Here is a 21,488-nt window from a genome sequence, read left to right on the forward strand (position 1 = left end):
TTATATTAATGATGATGCAACCTGTTTCCTACATCGCTACAATGTACTAGAGATTTCAATTGAAAGCAGCAGAAATCCTTATTTCATTTGTAGTCGCTTGACGTCACTAAGCAAGCTAAAGATGAATAAATAATAAATAAAGGTAGATGTTATTATAGCTTATCCATCATTGCATTAATATTTGTTGTAAATAAATTGTATTAAATTAGAAGTAAATACAGATGCGAAATGTATTGTCAGCACACCAGGTACCAGGTGCTCCAACATTACTGCGCAACAATACGAGCTGTATTCCTATACTGTTCATGCGATGTAGATCTATAGAAGTGCTATTTTCAGTTAAAATTTACACTTGTTATTTCAATCTATTGCACTATATGTATATATACCTGTCTAGTCTGAAATTCAGAATGTTACCAAGTACAGCCTATCCAGAACCATCCTATGACGATAGGTACAAAATTTCGTAATTGGCCTAGTTTTCTTGCTAAAGCCGATAGCGTACACTTTAGAGTATTGCATACTTCCATTTATTCTAGATACACCATTAAAAACTTGACTTATCCGTTGGACTAGATTATCCCTATGTATGAGAATACCAGCAAGCATATTAAAGTAATGTTTCAGTCCAGCATAAACTTTTCTACACAGTATCAATTAGATCCTGATTGAGTCTATCTTAACCATAATAAAGCCTGGAAAGCCGAAATGAAGTTGAGCCTATCTAATATATAATATCAATAAACTGTTTTATGCTGCTTGTGATTCGTAATGAAATTAATTCTACACATCGGTGATAGTGAGTGATTTCGCTTGACGTTTTTCATAGGATCAGTAAATTCTTTTTAACTGTTGTCAGAGCATGTCATAAAATAGTGATGTATTTGAATGATTACTGAGAAAGGACAAATACTAAACAACTTATAGAAAGCAATATCCATTTATTTCTCAGCTATCTTCCGATAATACATTGAAGAGACAGGGAATAAAACATTGCAATTTTCATTATATTTTTATGTATCAATTGAATACACAACCGTAATATAAATCAGCAAATAAGTATAACGTAAGCCCTTGTATGTCGACAATATAACAAATTTTAACTAAACTAAGCACATGACTAGAATTCATCACGTTACACATTGATATCTTCATACGTCAGACAAGCAACGCTATTACGGGCTAAACTACTGTAAATTGAACAAACCCAAGCCAGCGTAATCTTATAGTATTTCAAGATTAACACTTAGTAACATGAATGCAGGATTTGTTTATTTATTGAAACCTTTAATGACCATAGACATCAGCTTGACCCTATCTTCTCTCATGATAGATACTTCTTCTCTCAATAATTTAATTAAGTCAGTCAAAACATTTAATGGTTCATGTCTATTATTAGCACTAAGAAGTTCTTGCTTCATTTCCAATTTAATCTGTTGTACTTCAATTTCCCGTTCTTTTAGTTTTATCAGAAAGTCTTGTTTTAAACTTATTTCTTTTCTGGCTAACTTAAGCTCCGTGACAATGTCGGTAAGCTGACTTTGTAAATTTTTTAGGTCAGGGCCTGTCGATAATTCCAAACGGTTGTTATCATTTAATCGAGATTCTGTGTCGCCATCGACTGAAATTTCCGATTCACTTGATTCAGGAGCATTGCCATCATTTGGGATATTGGTAATGTCAGTAGTGGAGGTATTTAACGAATCTCTAGATCGAAGCTGCTTTGAGTGGCTATAAGGTAATTTGTTCTTTTCGCTTAACCTCTTTAGTTCTAATAATTTTTGAACTAACATGTCTCTTTCACGATGATCTGTTGTTGACCCAGATAATCTACGATATTTAGAATCCGTTTTCCGCTTTCCATAAGTTACTAAGTTTGCTATCCTAATTCGACACTTGTGATGATCAACAGCAATCTTGCAGCTATTGCTAACATGATCGGCTATTTCTTGCCAAATAGGCATCATAAATCCTCGAGCCATTCTAAACGGATCCATTTCAAGTGTCTTTCTTAGCAAGACTATGTCAATTTTAACCGTAAATCGGAAGCCAGTAGAACTAGTCATCTAGGTACAACAATTACATCCAAATTTAAAAATTACTTTAAGTTTATTCTACAAGGGATATTCTACCTCTACATTTATATAACTGTGGCGCTCATTTTTTTTAGCATACTAGATGAAGATTATTCAGTTTGAGCAACATTGATGACGTTATTCTACCTAGGCGATCATTACACCTACGAGTATTGACAATTTCTTGTTGCATTCATTTAACTTATCCTCTTTGTAATAAACGTTTACAGTACACCATCATCACCAACTAGAAATAATGTAGCTGTACAAGTTGGATAGCTAGTTCCAAGTTAGCACCAGTGAACCTCTAGCATCATTTGGCCAAGCTATAGTCGTCAGCGTTTATCTAGAACTGGTTATGATACAACTACCAACACTACTAATTCATACTACAAACTGCGATCATCTGCAACATTTATCCAGGCATGAACAATGGTAATTAGTATATAAGCAAAACAAGATAGCATAAAATAAAATAAAATTGAATTTGTAGTTCATTGAATTTAGCAACCATGACCATACTGTCGTTATGCAATTAACTAATTATATAATCAATCGATATACGCGTACCAAACCGAAAATTGTATACAAATCGCGTCTTTAATTCTATCACAAGTACCAGAACGCGAATAATTTATTTGGATCGCATTGCTGACTAATTCGATATGAAACTGCGAGCACGTTACAAACACTACAGCAACAGCTTAAACATGTGGACATACAGTATAATAAAATAATTAATAATGCCTTGATTTAAAATAAATTCAGTTATACCAAATGTAAACTAGAAATTAGTTAGTTTGTTTCCAATTGAAATATCCTATTATGAATAAAAATGTACTGTCAGCTGTATCCTAAATTTGCATTTTTAATCAATTTTTTCATTTTTATAAAACTGCTGTATAGATCATATCTCATCAAATTGTAATTTTTCATGCGTACAAACAGTTATACATTGTAATTAATACTTGATATTTTCTATGCCATGCTGTTTACAATAAGTATTAAAAGATTAATTACACTCAGTATGCATAAATAGGCAAATATGCAAGCTAGCGTATATTCTAATCAGGAACTAGTAAGCTCGATTTTTTTTTTCTATAGAAAACTTAGTTTAGTTATCCTTGCCGTAATCGACATTCGATAATTCTACTAAATTCCATCAAAACAGTAATAAAGATAGTAAAATTGCATGTGAGTACAATTACAGTCAGATATACTATGTATAATTGTACATGTTGCATTGTGATCAATTGATTATTAGTAATATCAAGTTATATATTTTGCTAACGACTTTTATGCTAAACAGATGAAATTATACCAGCACTTAAGCAGTCTAAAGCTGCAATCGATAAAATTGCCAGCTTATAAGTTGCTGCATATAACACGATCGACACTTAATATCTCTGCATGACCTTAACCTTAATACTTATGTCAAGATTAATAAAATATCTTGCGCGTTACATGCAACTTTCGATTTCTTTACTGTATAATGTCAAAGGCTTACAGATATAAATACGTATTGCGTACACATAAACTTCTGTAACTATCTACCATGACTGACTTTCAATATTTTCTATGCTATAGAGCACGGTATATTTCGTCAAGGGCATAATTTCCACATCAGCCGTATACTGCAAGTACATGCTCTATATTCTCACAGTATTCGTATCATAGCATCCAAGACAGCTAAAAAAATTTCACGCATAAGCTATAATGCGGCGATTTTTAAATTTCAATATGTTCATGATGCAGCATATATTTTACCAAGACTATCGTAAGATAACATGCTAAAAAGAAACACATAATGTCCCATCATGATTGCTCACATCACAGAAAACCTCTTTAACCAACTCTCGTTGTATTATCAAATATGAGGTATTCACCCATAGTTGTCGGAAGTATTCTAACAGCGACTTTAATAGTAGAATTGCTAGTTTAGGGATAGATGGACAAAATAAAATGATATTACTCTTATTCTTGATATGTAATGCAAAATAGTGACGCACAGTGGCTAAACAAAATCTAATCTTGTAATCCTATGCGCAAAAGATTTTTTCCTGTAATTGAAAGGCATATTTGCAGTACTGTACAATTAGATACTGTGTACTGTATACGGGTACAGAGTATAATGATTTACAGAGTTTATTTACAGTATAGTATCAAGTGACTACAGACTTGTTGCTTTGTACGCAGGTCCAGGTAACCAACCATTCTCTTCTGCTACTATAGCGTAAATAGGTAAAAATTATTAATAGCAACCCACTGGAACCGGTAATACATCAAAAAAATTACAGGAAATGTTTAATAAATAAATATTGGCTTTACCTTTGTCATAAATTAGGAATTTCTAATAACTCCGCTGGCTATGTGATGTTATAATTGACATAAAATTAGTCACAGTAGTCTAAACTTCATTTACAACAGCATATGGGCAGCTATAGAGATTCATCTTGCATGCATATCTATTTCTACACATTTACTTTTCTTTTTATGTGATTACTGGATGATAGCTATTTTTTAGAGTTAATAAATAAATTACGGGAAGTTAAATTAATTTTATTATTTTTTATGCATGCTTGTCGTAGCATCATTGTGCCGTGTAAGTAGTGTCGATCATATTATGTTTTCAGAATTACTGTTAAGAAAACATTATAATACTATTTATACCGGTATGTATCGTCAAAGTACGGTAAGTCTCGATAAAGAATAACTAGATAGCAATTAAAGTAATATAGTAATATGAACATTGTAATTAATACGTAGGCAGAGACAAGAAAGTTAGTCAATATTGTACTTGGTATTATACAATAATACCATAAGTATATTACCTATAACTCTTACTTTCGCTGTGAGCCAGCAATTTCATTATTGCAGCTTGGATATATCAAATGAACTATTTTGGGCTCGATATTACAGATTAAATTATATTTTCATATATTGCCTATCACATAGCATCATTTCAAGGAAGGCAAAAATTCTAAATTCTATCTTAAATAATTGTTATCTTGTTAGTATCTGGATACAAAGGTAAATTTACCTTTCATGAATACTCTTGGGTGAAATTATTAACAGCAGTAATTGTTATTTAACGACTATCTGTTGCCTGTTAATAAAGACCATAAATGTTTAAAATTGGACTGGGAAGGTCACGACTCTATCGTAAATTATCATCAAGTAGAATTCAATTAGAATTAATAAATAAAATAGTAAAATTCAAATCCAGTTAAAATATCAGTGGATAGTAGTAGTTTTTATTGCAATTTATTAGGAGGCCAATATTAGCAGAGGATGAGGATTAACAATTATAGAAAGACCTTCCTTATATACAACAGACAAAAACATCTTGTACCATCTTACTAGTAACTACAGTATAACTTTCTACAGTAATTAGCACACAAACGTCAACAGCTACTGAAGTTCGTTAATCTTGTAGACGTTACATTAAATTAGAATTAATAAAAGAATTTTACATAAAACATAATCCATCCTACTGGCTGAATGTTGTCAGCAGTTGGGTTGCAACAATAAAAGTAGGATTATAAACGAAATGCCTAAAACTAGTCGGTAAGCAAAACAAAACACGATCAGCGTTGCTGAATTTCAATGGCACCTTTGATCATCAATACAGAAAACGATTTTAAGTTCAACAAGGCTTGATTGTACGATCAATCAATAGAAATTATTGACTTAGTTTTTATATTGTTTAGTGGTAGCATGGGAAGTCATAGGGTTTGCACCTTATTTATCAAATCTTTTATTTGGCTGATCTTTGAATTGGTCTAGTCAAGGACTTGTACAAGAAAAAGCTAAAAAAATCCCTTGGCCTAGTATGATGACTCAGATTATGATTGCGTTGATCACTTACTGATTTCAGAAAAGGTACAGGCGCAGTCTATTGGCGTTGCGTTTCTTCTCTTTCTTGGAAATAATTAATCAATTCTTTTCTTCGACGGTTGAATAATTAAGTGGAACAATACTCTAGTTGAGTGCATATTACAAATATATTTGTATACTAAATATAATATAATCAACGTAAATATGCTACAATCGAATTCCATTAGAATATAACTAGAGAATCCACAGTACGGTCATTATATTACCCTACTACAAGTTTTGTTTTTCTAGTTAGAGTAGATTCCGGCCGGTGTCATCAATCCAATTTATACTGTGACTCTGTGAGTCTGCTTTTATTTCTCACTTTTTAGCTTTGAACATCAATTGAAAGTCTGTCACCGTATTTACTGTTATAACGAACATGAACGTCAGCCGTAGATTGCTAGCTGGCTTGATTTCTTTGCCGAAACCTACCAGTAAACTAACTGGAATCCTTTCTAAGGTAAGCCAAGATATGGAAAAAAAATGATCTAACCCCGTCTTCGAATTAAAAGAGATCGTAAACAAATTGATTCATTGTTAATGACGCCATAATATACGTTGTCTACATTTTCAACTTCTTATACAAATCGTCGTAGGAAACAGATGACGAATACTAACATCTGTATTCTTCATCAACTGTACGATAGTTATCGATCGTTTTCAAGTAATTCTTTTTATAAAGCTTAATCGAATACGATAGGATACTGGCAATATAAGACTCTATTTCTCGAACGGTTGGTAATCGGTCGATGATAGTCTTTCACGTAGTCAACTTCCTATGGGATAAATCGAGCAAAACATTGATAGTAGTCTTATTTCAAAGTGTACCATTATATCTGATAGAAATGCACCGTTTCAACAGTGTTTACTGTTTTTCGACCAATTTTACCAGTGCATATTACTATACAATGAAACAATCTATTCTTTAGCGGTACGATCATTTGCCGTTAGAGTAGCTATATTTCTTTCATTCCTGTTTTTTTTACTTAATTTTGTTTTATCAGTGACTTTTTCTTATTGTATACTACGGTATATTAAATCCTACACTGAACAGAAAGTATGTAGTTAACCCATAAAGTGATTCTATCAAGATTCTACTTAATTTAATTGCCCGAAATGGAGCATATGGTTAAAGGTTGTGTTCTTCAAAATAACGTTCACTCTGAAATACTATAATAGTATTTATACAGTAAATATGAAAGAAAAAGCACTTTTGTACTGTAGTTTTATTACAATTTTCATAGCATTTTATGCCGTTGGCAATAGTCGTACCGTTCTACATTTCGCTCAATTTGCTGTAATTGATGGAGAGACCCAGACTACGCAATATAGCTAATTCATAGCAGTAATAACGAAGAGGATTTCCAGTTATTTTTAAAGTTTTTAACTACCGGTTTATTTTTGATGACGTTTTTCTCTTCTTTACTACCGGGCACTACACAATTTGTTTACTACGCCACAGTGGCGGGAGTACAGTACGTTCCTGGCGGTGCCACTCCACTTCATGACATCCATTCAGCTTAGTTACTTGTATAGTCATCAACGGCATGTTTAGGTATTAATACTATTATTATACTAAGTAAGTCGTTTAGTCCTTGACCTTACCTCTGCCCTGCCCCTATGGCTATTGTGGACACTTCAACAACATCTGCCATACTACGCAAATAACTAATGGCAATAAAGTTTTCAATTTCATTTTAGGATAGTATAACTTCAACATCACAATTCTAAGGATTTGATAAACTCAATTCTTTCGCTAGTAATCAAATCCTAACGATTGACATGTTTGGCTATACTGTACATGCAAATCGGCAGAGTACAATAGCACATAAGCATGTTGTATTTGATTCAAAGCCAATCCACTACTTATTTTCTGTTCTTAAAACATGGCAATAACAAGCACTCCAAAAGAATGAATAATGCTGAAAATATGCCAAATGAATATTTTATGAGTCATACAAATTCAGTCTGTGTTGATTTAGCGGTTGCTATATTTACCATTTAACAACGATGATCTATACTACCCAGTAGTACGGAACTAGAGCTCGCGAAGAATACCTTTTAATCTGCATATCATTTCGATACGGCGTAGCCTGTCTGATGTATAACCCCTTCCCCAATAATGAAGTTTAGCTACTAATATTGCCTGGGGGAATTATACAGCATAAAATTTGAAAGAGTTTTGTAAATGCAATTAATACAACTGCACTCAATAATCCTTAAGTAATGAATTTAACGCATCTCGTAAATGATCAATATATATTCATCAAAGTTTTTTCAAAATGACTACGAATATAAGGGATATGTACATTACGGCTAAATGTCGCATGTTGAACAATCGGCTAGTGCCATCGTACAGTATTGATTATTTTTTTAGTTGACACTTACGCATTTTATAGAATATCTAATCGACTCCATATTGTTATATGACAATAATTTATAATTTTACTTATTTATTACGCCAGGAATAATAATAAATAAGCAATTAATCTTATCGAATCATTATATGGGAATACTATTTGATTACATTATATCAATTTTCTTTTTTAGAATAATCGCTACCTAAATACAACTGCATCATTGCAATGTCAAGCAAATTTTACTCGCTTTGCTATACCAACCATTTTAAAACGCTTTATTGAGCCACGTTATGTCGACATAACTGGATATGTACGTAACGGTGAAGTTCTTAAAATGATTGAGGAAGTTGGGCAAGTTGCTGTACGTAGATATTGGATGGGCGATATTTCTCCAGGGTTGACTACCAAATTTGGTATTTTAGCCGGTATTGATAAATTGAATTTTCGACAACATTTACTTCCTGAAGATTATGTTCATCTACATGCAAGGGTCAATTATGTTTCACAACATTCTCTTGAAGTCCAAGTTGACGTTTATGCAGAAGATTTATCGACCCATGAACGACGATTAGCAAATAGCGTTTCAATATGGTATGTGGCTGCTGAAGTAATGAAGGATAGGAGAGTTCGAGTTATGCAATTGCCTCCATTATATTATGAATGCGCAGAAGATGAAGATAAAGGCCATGAAAGATATCAATTACAACGAGAAAAGCGATCCATGGATTATCAACTCTACTTAGATTATAAGTTTCCTGCAAGGTTATATGAAGATTGGAATACAAATATTGATTATAAGAATGTCCCAAAGCATTGCGTTCAATCATCACAAATGTCGTTAGATCGCATGGTTCAAACTTCAGACTGTAGTGCTCTCGGATTCGCTACTGCATCGCCGATCATAGAATTAATGGATACAACAGCAGTTATGGCAGCGTCTAAGCATTGTGATAATGCTTGCAAAACTTTGTGTATTGATTCTATCAACTTTCATCATCCAGTACGTATTGATTCCTTGCTAACAGCAGTTGCCAAAATCTCGTCAACATCCAAGCATTCGCTTAATCTTGAAATTGCGGCAATAGCTGAAGATCTAAGTACCGGTCAGAGAGAATTTGTTGCCAATGGTTTCTTCAAATTACTTTCTGCAGATGAAGAAGGTAATCCTCTACCTGTACCACCACTGATAGATGTAGGCGAGCTAGAACAACTGAGGCTCTAAACTTGCCGAATGTTGTATATTTGTGGACTAAAGTATGTAGTCTAACGTTACAATCGCGTGGTAACATAATGATACGATTGTTATTGTATTTATCATCCTAATCTGCATGCGTACAATATTAATTTATTACTTATAATTATATTATTATTCCAGAACCTGTATGCAACAAGTCTAAATATATATATGATAATTTATGCGGTGATTTTTCAGGAGTATTGAAATAACCAATTATATTTATTGTAATTAATATTTTTTGGATACAAATGAAACTTTCTGAATGATAATTATCACTTGTGTTGCTTAATCTATATAAATTCACTTAAAGCCCGAAGTCAGTTGAAACTTTTTTTCTCTTGATTATTATTGGACTCAGCTTCGATAATTATAATAAGTACTGCCGTCCTGATACATTATAACTCCTAAATTGTACAGTATACGACTACGTTGTTAACTTTCAAAATGGAAATGATTGAAATCTGATTTGATACACGTATACCATCATGTTATCGATCATACCAACTGAAACTTATAATATTATGTTTGTACTTCACGCTAGTGTACCATTTTATTCTATTAGTAAGTAATTTGTGGATATTGCTCGTGGTAGAAGTAAGATAATTACGCATATTGTGTAAATCTATATAATTTGTACAGCTTATAACAAATTAAAATGCTTTGTAATTATGAGTCTTGTTAATCGATTTGGTTCGGAAAATATGTAGTAATATTTTACATCATTAAATAAATTAAATACGGAAGCTCACAGCGATGGTGAAAAATTTTCTCGAAACTTCTCATATTGATGATTGGCATGGATAACTACGGCTTTAAATTTCACATAGATCATTTTGCCGTGCTATGCATATTGCACAGTCCTATTATCATTAATTACGTATATCATTCCGTGCGCTATGGCGCTAAAAATATTGATCAATATCAGCAACCATACCCTTTAAATTAAAATTTAATTTATCAACTTAATGTATCATGAAAGATAGAATTCAGCCAGCGATTAGAATTACGATAGTATATTTGGAATTAGTCCATTGTTATGACGATTACTTGATGTTATCTATCAAATCTACTTTATCATTCATGAACAATAACTTCATGACTTTATTTAGCATATTTGTAGTTGTTTTGAATTTGGCGATAACGCTTCAACTCTCCCACAGATATAGAAGGAGTGATACTAGTCAAGGCATTATTGAAATCCATTCCAGTAACTACGACTTCATCATCACCGCTTAAACCTTACAGGAAACAAATGGGAAAGAAATCGATTTAAGATAGCTAAACACAGTAACAAATGTACCGTACAAGACAATCACTCTAAAACGATATTATAGGATTTTCTTACCTATTTCAATATCGTTAATACGCCTTTTAATTGCATTAAACATGGCGTCGGAGCAAAGTGCATAAAAATCAGCACCAGTCAAATTAAAAGGACATTGCTTTACGAATTCTTGTAAGCTAAATTCTTGATGTAAGTTAAACCTATACAGTCAGCAACATTATAATTATCTTAGACGATTTTAAATATCTTTCGGTATCAATTACCTCTTCATCTACAGTATGAAATTTTACAGCTTGTTATATGCGTAAACTAGTGGACAAATTATTTTAAGATGATGAATTATCCTATGAAATGATAAATTGGGTTGTTAGAATTTAACTACTAACTAACTAACTAGAAGAACACGAGTAAATCTATTTCATTGAGTAGGAGTAGACTTACTTCCTTGTTAAAGCTTGTAAGATTTTTAACTGTGATTCGTGGTCCTCGCTAACACCAAGATAAACTAATTTATCAAATCTAAATTTGATATAGTACGAAGATATTTCAGTTAATTACCAATAAGTTGTTTGTAAAAGTATAAAAATAAATGTTTTGCTCAACTCTATTAGAGCTAGAACGATAGAATAACCACATAAACTTTCTATAATTCAGTATCAATCGTTTATCAACTATATTATTCAAGAACCTTCCAGGTCGTAGCAATGCAGGATCAATTAGATCAGGTCTATTAGTAGCACCAATAGCAAAGACGTCAGCAGCCGTATTAAGACCATCCAGCTCAGCTAGTAATTGCGAAACAACCCTACAATGTGTAAATTATTATGCCTTTAGCTATTTTGAGATTATCCTGCGCATACTTTAAATACTAATAAAAGTAATATAGTACCTATCCATAACTCCTCCAGAATCGCCACTTTTTCCACGATTTGGAGCTAACGAATCCAATTCATCAAAGAAGATAACACAAGGGCTAGCATTTCTTGCTTTCTCGAAAACTTTAAAAAATTACATCAAATTAGTCAAGAGCCCTTCGACAGTTTCAGCTATATACACTACATTATCTAATACTGTAGATACAATAACTTGAAATACCTGCGCGAACATTTTCTTCACTCTGTCCAACATACATATTAATAAGTTCTGGACCCTTAACACTATCGAACAATATAATTAAAAAGTAATGATGGGCTTCTCTACATACAAACTTTACCGATAGCACAGAAGAGAAATTATTAAATGTATAAACCTTAAAAAATTCAAAGAACATTCAGTAGCAACCGCTTTAGCTAATAACGTTTTTCCAGTTCCTGGTGGCCCATAAAATAATAACCCTAGCAAACATAATAAAAATTGTAATAAAGTTCTGCCCTGTTTGCAAAGTCATATTCATTGATTACAGCTTAAACTTATTAAAGAAGAGCCATATCGATAGTTTAGGGTAACTGAAGACAATGTCCGTAATGTAAATTACATGCAAGATCTTTAACCTGATCGTCTTAAACCAGCAGCTAAAAGTTCTGGATGTTGCAAGGGCAATTGTATGGTATCTAGAATTTCTGCTTTTGCGTTTGCAAGACCTCCTACATCTTCCCAAGTAACACCTGGAATCTGTAAGAGTATGAAAATGTTAAAGAAGGTAACTCAATCTTCAGTATCGAGCGTATACTAATCATGCGACAACTCAAAAACCTTGGGAGCACCAATAGCATCGGAATGTATTGACTGCATAAAGTCCAATGATTGCTCAAAATCTGATAACTCCAATTGTGATCCGGCTGTAATAACATTAACTTGTACTTTATATGACTTTCTCACATTCAATAACGCATCCAATTTTAGGAGATCTCTTAAGTTTCCGTTCTGTTTATTATCTGCATCACTGTAGTATTGATATGATATATTAGTAAATGATTATAATTAATCTATACTAATCTTTAATTCGGATACTGATTAATATAATATAATGCCCAAAGGATGGCTTCATTGTTAAAAAGTCAATATTAATAACATAGACAATAGTTAGAGCATATTCATTTATACCAATAATTCAAAATCCGCTTATGAGCCATTTGTTTGCAATGACATAAAAGTCTGTTTAGATTTCCTAGGACCATTCCCTAAAGATTCATGTCTGCACATTTACCTAATAGCACAGCTTATATACGATAATTGAACCTATAATTTTCTTACCGCCGTTCTCTTTGCTATATACGTTAGATCAACATCTGCAGATTGAGTAAGCAATATAAAAAATTATTAATTCACTTGTTGAATAGCTATTGAACAATAAGAGTAGCCTACCTTCTTTTAAGGTTATTTCGGATGTAAGCTCTATTAGCATTCTTAATCTTTCTTCTTCAGTGGGTGACTAATAACATTTAAGCAGACTATTTTAAGCCATGACATGTAAATATAAAAGCAATTACAAAGTGCACAATCTTATCAATGTAATTTGCCCTTTTTGAGCAGTATCAAATGATACCTCTACATTGACTTCATGTAAGAAATATCCGAAAACTTGTGCTGGTATATCCTTTGGATTCGAAGATGTTGCAATGAAAACTAGGGGATAATCTCTATCAGTTGAAGAGAGTACAGTAATTCAATTTTATAGACAGGTCGTAAAATAGATGATGATACAAATCAATGACCACGTCTTAAGTGGTAGATGTAACTTACGCGACAAGTTCAGATATCCCAAATAAATACTCTTTCAGAGTTTCTATGATGCGAGGGTCTATCAAGTTAATTGTTAAGAGAAAATCACTTAGAAATAAATAACATTCCGCATTTATATCCCATTACATTATATATTTGCTACCTGCAAAACCGGCAGGCCCTTTAAACAAAGTCTCGATATTACGTAAAAGTACTACCGCTGGTCTACAAGAAATGCCTGAATTTTCGTAACCGTAATTAGTATAGTCTCATGAAAAATGATATTATTGGTAAGATTACAAAACCATATCTGTGGATTAGAGGCTTAGTACCTTGCCTAATTGCAGATTGCAATCTTGCTTCAGTAGATGAGCTAGTATCGCCGCAGCAGTCGTATGCATTAACCTAATTAAAGGAAGTATACTGTATATGTACGTATGATGGAAAGTCGATATGCAGCGAGAATTGCTATTAATGAAGATATTTCATCTAGTTGACAAAATAAAGATGAAAGGGTCGGGATAATTATAATCTTAATTAATTAATGACACTCACATCGACAAGGTGGATATTTAATGTTTTGCAAACATTATAGACTACTGCTGTTTTACCACATGACCGTGGCCCATTTAGAAGAATTGACGGTAAAATCATATCGGAAGTCGTACTTAACCTTTATCATAAAAATAGGTAAAGTTACATTCCACTGAGTAAATGCAATACTTCACATCATATAATTTCATAGCACATTATTCTGCAGTCTCTTACTTAGGGAGTAAATGGGGCAAGATTACGCTTTGTAACTGATCATACACTCTCTCCAAGCCCGAAATATATGAACATGTTGGAATTCCTAAATCAAGTAGAGCAATCTCAGCTAGCTTTAAAAAATGCTAAGATACAATAAAAAATAAAGTTTTTTATATCTTAATAATGAGTTAATTAATAGTTAATACCTAAAAAGGAATCCATGATCACTGGAACATAGCTATGACAAGCTGCTTCCTGGCAAATTATAAAAATTGCAAAAGTCACTGAAGTTGTAATTTAGATCAATTTATTTACGTATTGCATCAATTTTGTTTATATTACCTGATATACTGATGTATATGTTGTATTAGCGTAGTAACAAGTTGAATTGCGTGAGCCGGTAATTTTATTTATTTTAAAAAATATAGTACTGTCCCTGGCGAAAATACACAAAACATTTTTAATCCAAGGTGCAACATAGACAAAATTATTGCTTATTATACATAGGACATCGTGATACTTTTGCAGTATTTACTTTTCAATGACGGTTAAATTTTGCGTAGATTCTGAGTCTAGCATATAACAAAGACACAAATAAATCATTTTTCAACTGCTTTTACCCCATTTAATAATTAATAGCTTAGAAATTTACCTTTTAACCCTCTTCCTTCTGCTTTGACGCATATCAGATCCCCTTGAGCAATAACTCTATTAAAGTGAGTTTAAAATAGATGTTACGACATACAAACGTATAGTATAGTGAATCAGTAGTGGCACACAAGTAATTAACAATTAATTATATAATGAATGGTAAAATCCATTCACTCACCTAGATTGATTAAAATACCGTGTGAGGATGTCAACAAACGCTGTACTAGAAGTAACCATTGGGGACATAACAACTGATAAGTGAATTGATTTTGCATAGGGTGGATAGCCTTGGCAACATAACGATTGACTAACATATCGAAGATCTTTATTAATATCTGTAAATAAAACATATCAATTGTTCAAAGTTAACAACCCAATAATCCGAATATAATAATATAGTTTGCAGCTTTTACTTTATAGATTACCTTCTGCTACAAGTTCATCATTATTTGGTATCTGAATGATTTTAATGGATTTTATAAATATTTAGGAATAGAAATAATATTTAATAAGGTCACTAGTATAATAGTTACAACTGTACAACGATTAAGTACTTTACTTGCGATAAGTTTACCTGTAACTCAGCAGTTAATAGATTGATATCTGTCATATCCATTGGATTAGGTAGCAGATTAAACAGGAGGAGTGGAGATACATATACGGTTCCATTGGTATAGGAAAGATGTTGATTATCGTTTTCTATGGCAACTAACTGTACAAGCCTCCATATTTTATCATTACCTTCTTTTGTAAAACTAGTTTTGCTAGATCTTGACACACTAATTTTGATCCAGCTACAATCAAATAAACTTAATGACGTTAATGTGTCAAGTGTTATTCCAATCCTACATCGATCATCAGGAATTAATTTTAAATTGGATCTTCTCTTCTTGGAGATAGGCTTTAGCAGCAATTTCACTATAAGTTGATTTGTTTTAAGAGGATCATCACTGGTGATGCGCTTTATAGTCTTTATAGGTTTGACAGGAGAATTTGATAGAAATTGAGAAATCATCAGAGTATTACCATCATCATCTTGATGATTGACAGCATCATTCAAAGTATCCACTTGAAGATAGTCTTGTCCATGTGAAGGCACCGATGATGAAGCTGTATTCGTTGCATTGACAATTACAATTTCAGTTTGAGGTGTTAATAAGCCTTGTACAAAGGGCTGACAATCTAAGCATTTAATATTAAGATAAACATGATGACCACCCGTAGTAATACTTAATTCATCATTTTCTATTACTGGTGCAAGTAGAACATCATTTTTCCGAACTAAAACACGATAAGATCTTAAAACTTCGAGTAGGCTGGACAAGAAATCGCTGTTAATAATGATATCGTAGGTGTGTTCATGTGAAGTGGTTAAGATTACCTTTTGCAATGGTAGAGGTTGAACAGATTGCAGTACTACAGATTTTTCTCTATTGATATTATAATGATTGAGAAAAAAATCAGTCACAAACAAGCATGAGTGGTATTGATAGTCTTGTAACTTAATATCCAAGTCAGATATATAGTTTAAATTAACTAAGTAGCTTGTTGTGTAGAGGTAAGGAGGTTGATGATATCGATCAGATTGGCTTAAACTGACAATAATAAATTTAACATCATCTTGACCTCCGGTAATTTTTTGACGTCCTTTTGAAGTTAAGCCAACATGAAGAGGATGGCTAGAGACATGAGAAGTAGGAATGATTACCAACTGAAATGTTGCCATGGTGAATGGTTATAATTTGTGCTACACTATGCAGGGCGCGTAAAATTGGCAATTAGCCGATTTCGGATAGGTACGTATCCACTGGTATTGGTAGAATCAAGGATATTTGAAGTCTTTTTGCTAATTTTAAGCTGTCACCAGGCTATTCCAACAACATGAAAAGCATTCTCAGGCTTCACAACCCTAGTATAATTTGGAAATAAGTTGATCCGGTGAGCCCATATAAACTGGCCAACATTAAGTAAGATCTTAATTATTGTATTACTGGTATAATAAAATCATCATACCTGACAAGCTCCTCATCCAGCTTGAGCTCGCAAATGTTAGAGTACAGTCAATTGCTCTTTCTTCGATCAAGCCACAAGCTTGTCCCGAGGAATCCCAAGTTGATCTATATCCTACTGTAGTACTGTACGTATACGCTATACACTACGATTAATCTTAAGATTGCTATAAATATTAGCAGTTACTTCAACTTACATGACATAAATCGATAGGAGATCATGAATTAATTAATCCTTCCAATAATTAATTCGATCAGAGTAATTTCAAGTGTGCGCTGCAGTCTCTAGGGGTGGCCACAGAGCAAAATTTCAGCTCGAAGTCCGATTGTTCAGCCACGTGACTGTACAGTGTACAGTACAGCACGGTACAGTAATGACTGTAAGCGGGTGATACCAGGTATGTACTGTACAGTACAGTGTACAGTACAGTGTACAGTGTACGGTATGTATTTTACAGTCTTCAGTCCGGCCTATTGTACACTGTACACTGTGAGTGGACAGTACACATTACCAACTTGGTCAAGGTCTTCCAGTAACTCTTGTACTGTTCTGTATGACTACAGTATCTCACCACTACCCTGGTGTTATTAGTGGTATACTGGCTGGAAGCTTGATAGCTGCTGATGGCCCAGGTCTAAATGCAAAATTACATCAATAACTGCCAATATTTCACCGGATATTCAACGTTACACAGCAGCGATTTGTCTAGTTTTCCAATTCAGCCCTCAAAACGTCAAAGATTAGGCTAAATTTATATCATGAAGTAAGCAAGAATCACGAATTCAACGTATTTATGATATAGTGTTAAGACGAGATGTATGGGTATTTACAATTGTTTGCTACAGAACGATACTGTCATGGTTATTATCAATAGAATTCAATTCCACGAGGCAATAGCATCATTTACGGACTCTAATATTAGTGCATAGCAAACCATTATCGTTAATAGGATGATTGCCATAACCGTATTGATATTTAAAAATTGTAATCTGAAGAATAGTACGTGCAATTGTTACAAGTAGCCAATCAATAGAGAATCTTTGCTATGCTGGAAGCGTGCATAGCTGCATTAAATGAAATAGCTGCTGAAGGATAATTGCCAGTTGTAGCATCAAAATAGTTTCTGCAATTACAGACCAGTACTAACATGCAGAATTTCTAGTCTACCATTTGTCATATAGTCTACTGCTACAGTAAAAATTAGAGATCCTCTCTATTAACAATCATAGTAGGAATAGGATTGCAGGTCAGAAAAAAGTCAAGTGTAGTGTTCATCAGTAACTAATTAATATTAACTTAATCTACTACTACAGTTAGAATACTATTGCGAACGTTTGATATCAACTTACTAATCCATCATACCATTACAATAATTAATTACAGGCGGAAAATACGCTAGCAATCTGAATGATAAATTCCTTTACACTAAATAAGTTATATAGAATCTCCTAAAAGTAATGCATGTCCACGACTTTTGATAAGCTTATAATGATATCAGTCAAATACCGATATATGTATTTTGTGCTAAATTTGTTAATAAAATCTATTACAGGTTGAATATTGATGGCTTATTGGTCTATTTTCCCTATGATTATATCTATCCTGAACAATACTCATATATGTGTGAGCTCAAGCGAGCTCTTGATGCAAAGGTTAATATTGTTTACTATTATCTATCATAATATTACACTAAACATTCATTATGCTAACTGAACTCATCATCAACTACTTCAATATATTAAACTCTCAAGATAAAGTTGCAACCAATAAAACCATTTAGACATATAAATGGTAGCAATAGGAAGAAAAGTAGCTAAAAATTTAAATCATATCACTGCAATAATTTGACACTAGTATTTACTTATATATCATCGAATTATGTCACCATTACGATCTGATTTGATATTGAAATAAAGGATCAGAATAGGGTATGATTGTAACTTAATAATTAGCAGCGAAAGTTAACGAAAAAATATCCCTAAAAGGGATATTGTAATGGATGCTACAAGTATATCTTTTTCATTGTAGCATCCATGTACTGTTATCTAGCTTTATGATTGGATTCAGATCTTGGTAGAAGCATTGTGCTACTTAAACTATGTTTATTTTTACATCATGCGACCTTCATCGTCTGGTAAAGTTATAAAACAAAAGTTTTACTATAAAAATACATATTAAAATAACTACTCTAGGAATCCAATGCTTACAATTTAATGTTAAAACGTGTATACAGTAATTATTTTTACTTTTGTAATATGTTTATAGAAATTCTATTACTATCAACTACTGTATATATTTCGTATGTTAACCATTTTCAAATCCTGTTAATTCGCTATGCAACTCTCTATCCTTACTATGCAAAGTGGTCTCTTTAATGCCAATATTTATTTCTAATATTTAAATTATAAATACTAGTTCATTGCCCACCACCTTGATGGCGGTAACTCATACCTAGCAGTAATTATAATTTCATGCGTACATTTTAGGAATTCAGTTTCGGTTACATTACTACGTAAAACAACATAATACGTACACTAATACAAAAAAGAGCGTGATATCATATATACATAATACAGTACAGTATAGTGCAGTTGTTATAAATATTTCATAATCTATCAAAATGTTTTATAATAAGTGGTATAGATCCTTACATGTTAGAATTACTTATTTATAGCAGTATACAGTATAATTTTAAATTAAATCTCTAGTTTAACTAATTCTATACTCTAATTATAGGGCCACTGCGCTTTGGAGATGCCTTCAGGGACTGGTAAAACTATATCCCTATTATCTTTAATTATAGCATATCAAAAGGTATAAATTGTTTCAGTAAATATACAACAACTTGTTAAGAACTTCTACATCATTATTTTAGCAATTTCTCACGTAACATGACCACAACCTAACTTTCACAGTATGGTAATAATTTAATGAATTACAAATTTATTTAAGGGAATCTCAATTTTGATCACTATAATCTCAGATCGTATTAATGGCGTTCAATTTTTCCTTGATATAGGTTTATCCGTTGCATATCACCAAATTAATATATTGTTCACGTACAGTACCAGAAATTGAGAAGGTAAATCTTGTAATCGTTCTTTCAATCATTTCTTTGACGTGTGAAATTTCAAATGCTTGTACAATTGGACAACTAATTCATTTTGTTGGACATAAAGAATAACTTTTATTCTTAATATGCTTTCCAGGCGTTGGAAGAAATGAAAATTCTTCTCGAATACTACGAGAAACAAACCGGAGAAAAACAGAAATTTCTTGGACTAGGTCTTAGTGCTCGTAAGAATCTTTGTATACACCCAGAGGTAGGCTACCACGCTAAAACTGTTGCTTTATGTACTAACTTTAGAGGGAATTAGTAATTAGTATTTCATTTGCAGATCAGCAAAGAACGTGATGGTAAGGTTGTTGATGGCAGATGTCTTGGTTTAACTGCATCTTATGTACGTAGAAACCATCAACAAGATCGATCAGTAGAAGTTTGCAGCTTTTTTGAGGTATATTATTTCTAATTGCAATCTTCCATGTATTCAGTAAAGAAATTAGGTTAATGATTATATATAATTGTATGCGATTTATATAACAAAATATTTATCAAATTATGTGGCTTCTCTGATAACATTATAGAAATTTGATACATTTGGTCGAGACTCTGTTTTACCTCCTGGAGTCTATAACCTGGTAAGATTTCTTAGTTGTATACTTTTCTGCACTAAATCTTATCAAATGGTAATAAATAATCTTTTCTATTCTTCTTAGGATGACTTAAAAGACTTTGGTGCAAAACAAGGATGGTGTCCTTATTTTCTTGCTCGGCATTCAGTAAATAGAATATACTCGTATTATAATATGGACGTTTTAATCAAATTTAAATTTAATTTATTACGGTATATCGTAGTGTTCGTTATAATTAAAATTTTTTATCTATTGTTCAATCTTAGTAATGATTTGTTAACTACAAGTATGTAATAAAGTACTAAAGTGTATTATTTAATAGATCTTGCACGCAAATGTGGTGGTGTATAGCTATTATTACTTGCTAGATCCGAAAATTGCCGATTTAGTATCTAAGGAAATGTCTAAACAATCTGTAGTGGTCTTCGATGAAGCTCACAACATTGGTATCTATCTTTGACTTCACAGCAACCAGATAATGCAAAATATATCGCTACGTTTAAAACAAATTACAACTTAAATTTCGATCTTTCCGACTTCATCTAGATAACGTTTGCATTGAATCTATGACTGTAAAGATATCTAGAAAAACCATTGATAGATGCCAAACCGCCTTAGACGTTATGGATAAGAAAGTTAAAAAGTAAAATTTTTACCTTGCAATCACTATGTTCAATAGTTAAAAGTATTTATCGACATTAGTGTATAACCAAATTTTTTATACATCTCTTAACATATTATAAAGGATTAAGGAAACCGATAAAAAGAAACTTCAAGAAGAATACCGAAGATTAGTTGAAGGTATTTACTTAATACCGGATAAAACCATTGCTTTGTTAATGTACATTAATGATTGTCGTTAATTCAAGGACTTCGAGCTGCAAATG

General features: G+C 32.4%; 4 protein-coding genes across 4 annotated transcripts in view; 2 read left to right on the forward strand and 2 right to left on the reverse strand.

Moving 5' to 3' along the window:
* Nucleotides 1-1,271: 1,271 nt before the first annotated feature.
* On the reverse strand, nt 1,272-2,066 carry TRIADDRAFT_57216 (uncharacterized protein; the record flags this gene model as incomplete). Its single annotated transcript, XM_002113576.1, has 1 exon — nt 1,272-2,066. One exon carries the CDS (start codon nt 2,064-2,066, stop codon nt 1,272-1,274), a length of 795 nt encoding a protein of 264 aa, XP_002113612.1.
* A 6,513-nt stretch (nt 2,067-8,579) lies between these two features.
* TRIADDRAFT_26354 (uncharacterized protein) lies at nt 8,580-9,536 on the forward strand (the record flags this gene model as incomplete). The annotated part of the gene is made up of 1 exon (XM_002113219.1): nt 8,580-9,536. A coding segment is annotated over one exon (957 nt), but the record flags the coding sequence as incomplete, so codon positions are not given.
* Nucleotides 9,537-10,652: 1,116 nt separating this feature from the next.
* On the reverse strand, nt 10,653-16,624 carry TRIADDRAFT_57218 (uncharacterized protein; the record flags this gene model as incomplete). The annotated part of the gene is made up of 20 exons (XM_002113577.1): nt 10,653-10,789; nt 10,897-11,036; nt 11,278-11,355; nt 11,525-11,641; nt 11,726-11,834; nt 11,932-11,993; nt 12,086-12,170; nt 12,327-12,447; nt 13,030-13,064; nt 13,141-13,207; nt 13,322-13,415; nt 13,519-13,576; nt 13,661-13,735; nt 13,830-13,902; nt 14,053-14,170; nt 14,266-14,350; nt 14,900-14,955; nt 15,095-15,233; nt 15,324-15,354; nt 15,473-16,624. 20 exons carry the CDS (start codon nt 16,622-16,624, stop codon nt 10,653-10,655), a joined length of 2,832 nt encoding a protein of 943 aa, XP_002113613.1.
* A 1,042-nt stretch (nt 16,625-17,666) lies between these two features.
* Nucleotides 17,667-21,488, forward strand: part of TRIADDRAFT_50379 (uncharacterized protein) — a gene marked incomplete at both ends in the record, with an annotated part of 6,681 nt that continues 2,859 nt past the window's right edge. Inside the window, 11 exons of the mRNA XM_002113220.1 lie at nt 17,667-17,671; nt 18,461-18,560; nt 19,645-19,722; nt 19,928-19,990; nt 20,118-20,231; nt 20,307-20,423; nt 20,554-20,607; nt 20,686-20,748; nt 20,924-21,047; nt 21,148-21,244; nt 21,347-21,442. Coding sequence (XP_002113256.1) covers nt 17,667-17,671; nt 18,461-18,560; nt 19,645-19,722; nt 19,928-19,990; nt 20,118-20,231; nt 20,307-20,423; nt 20,554-20,607; nt 20,686-20,748; nt 20,924-21,047; nt 21,148-21,244; nt 21,347-21,442 — 911 coding nt within the window. The remainder of the gene's footprint in view (nt 17,672-18,460; nt 18,561-19,644; nt 19,723-19,927; nt 19,991-20,117; nt 20,232-20,306; nt 20,424-20,553; nt 20,608-20,685; nt 20,749-20,923; nt 21,048-21,147; nt 21,245-21,346; nt 21,443-21,488) is intronic.

This window comes from Trichoplax adhaerens, genomic scaffold, assembly GCF_000150275.1.
Source record: "Trichoplax adhaerens TRIADscaffold_6 genomic scaffold, whole genome shotgun sequence".
NCBI classification, from domain to species: Eukaryota; Metazoa; Placozoa; class Uniplacotomia; order Trichoplacea; family Trichoplacidae; genus Trichoplax; species Trichoplax adhaerens.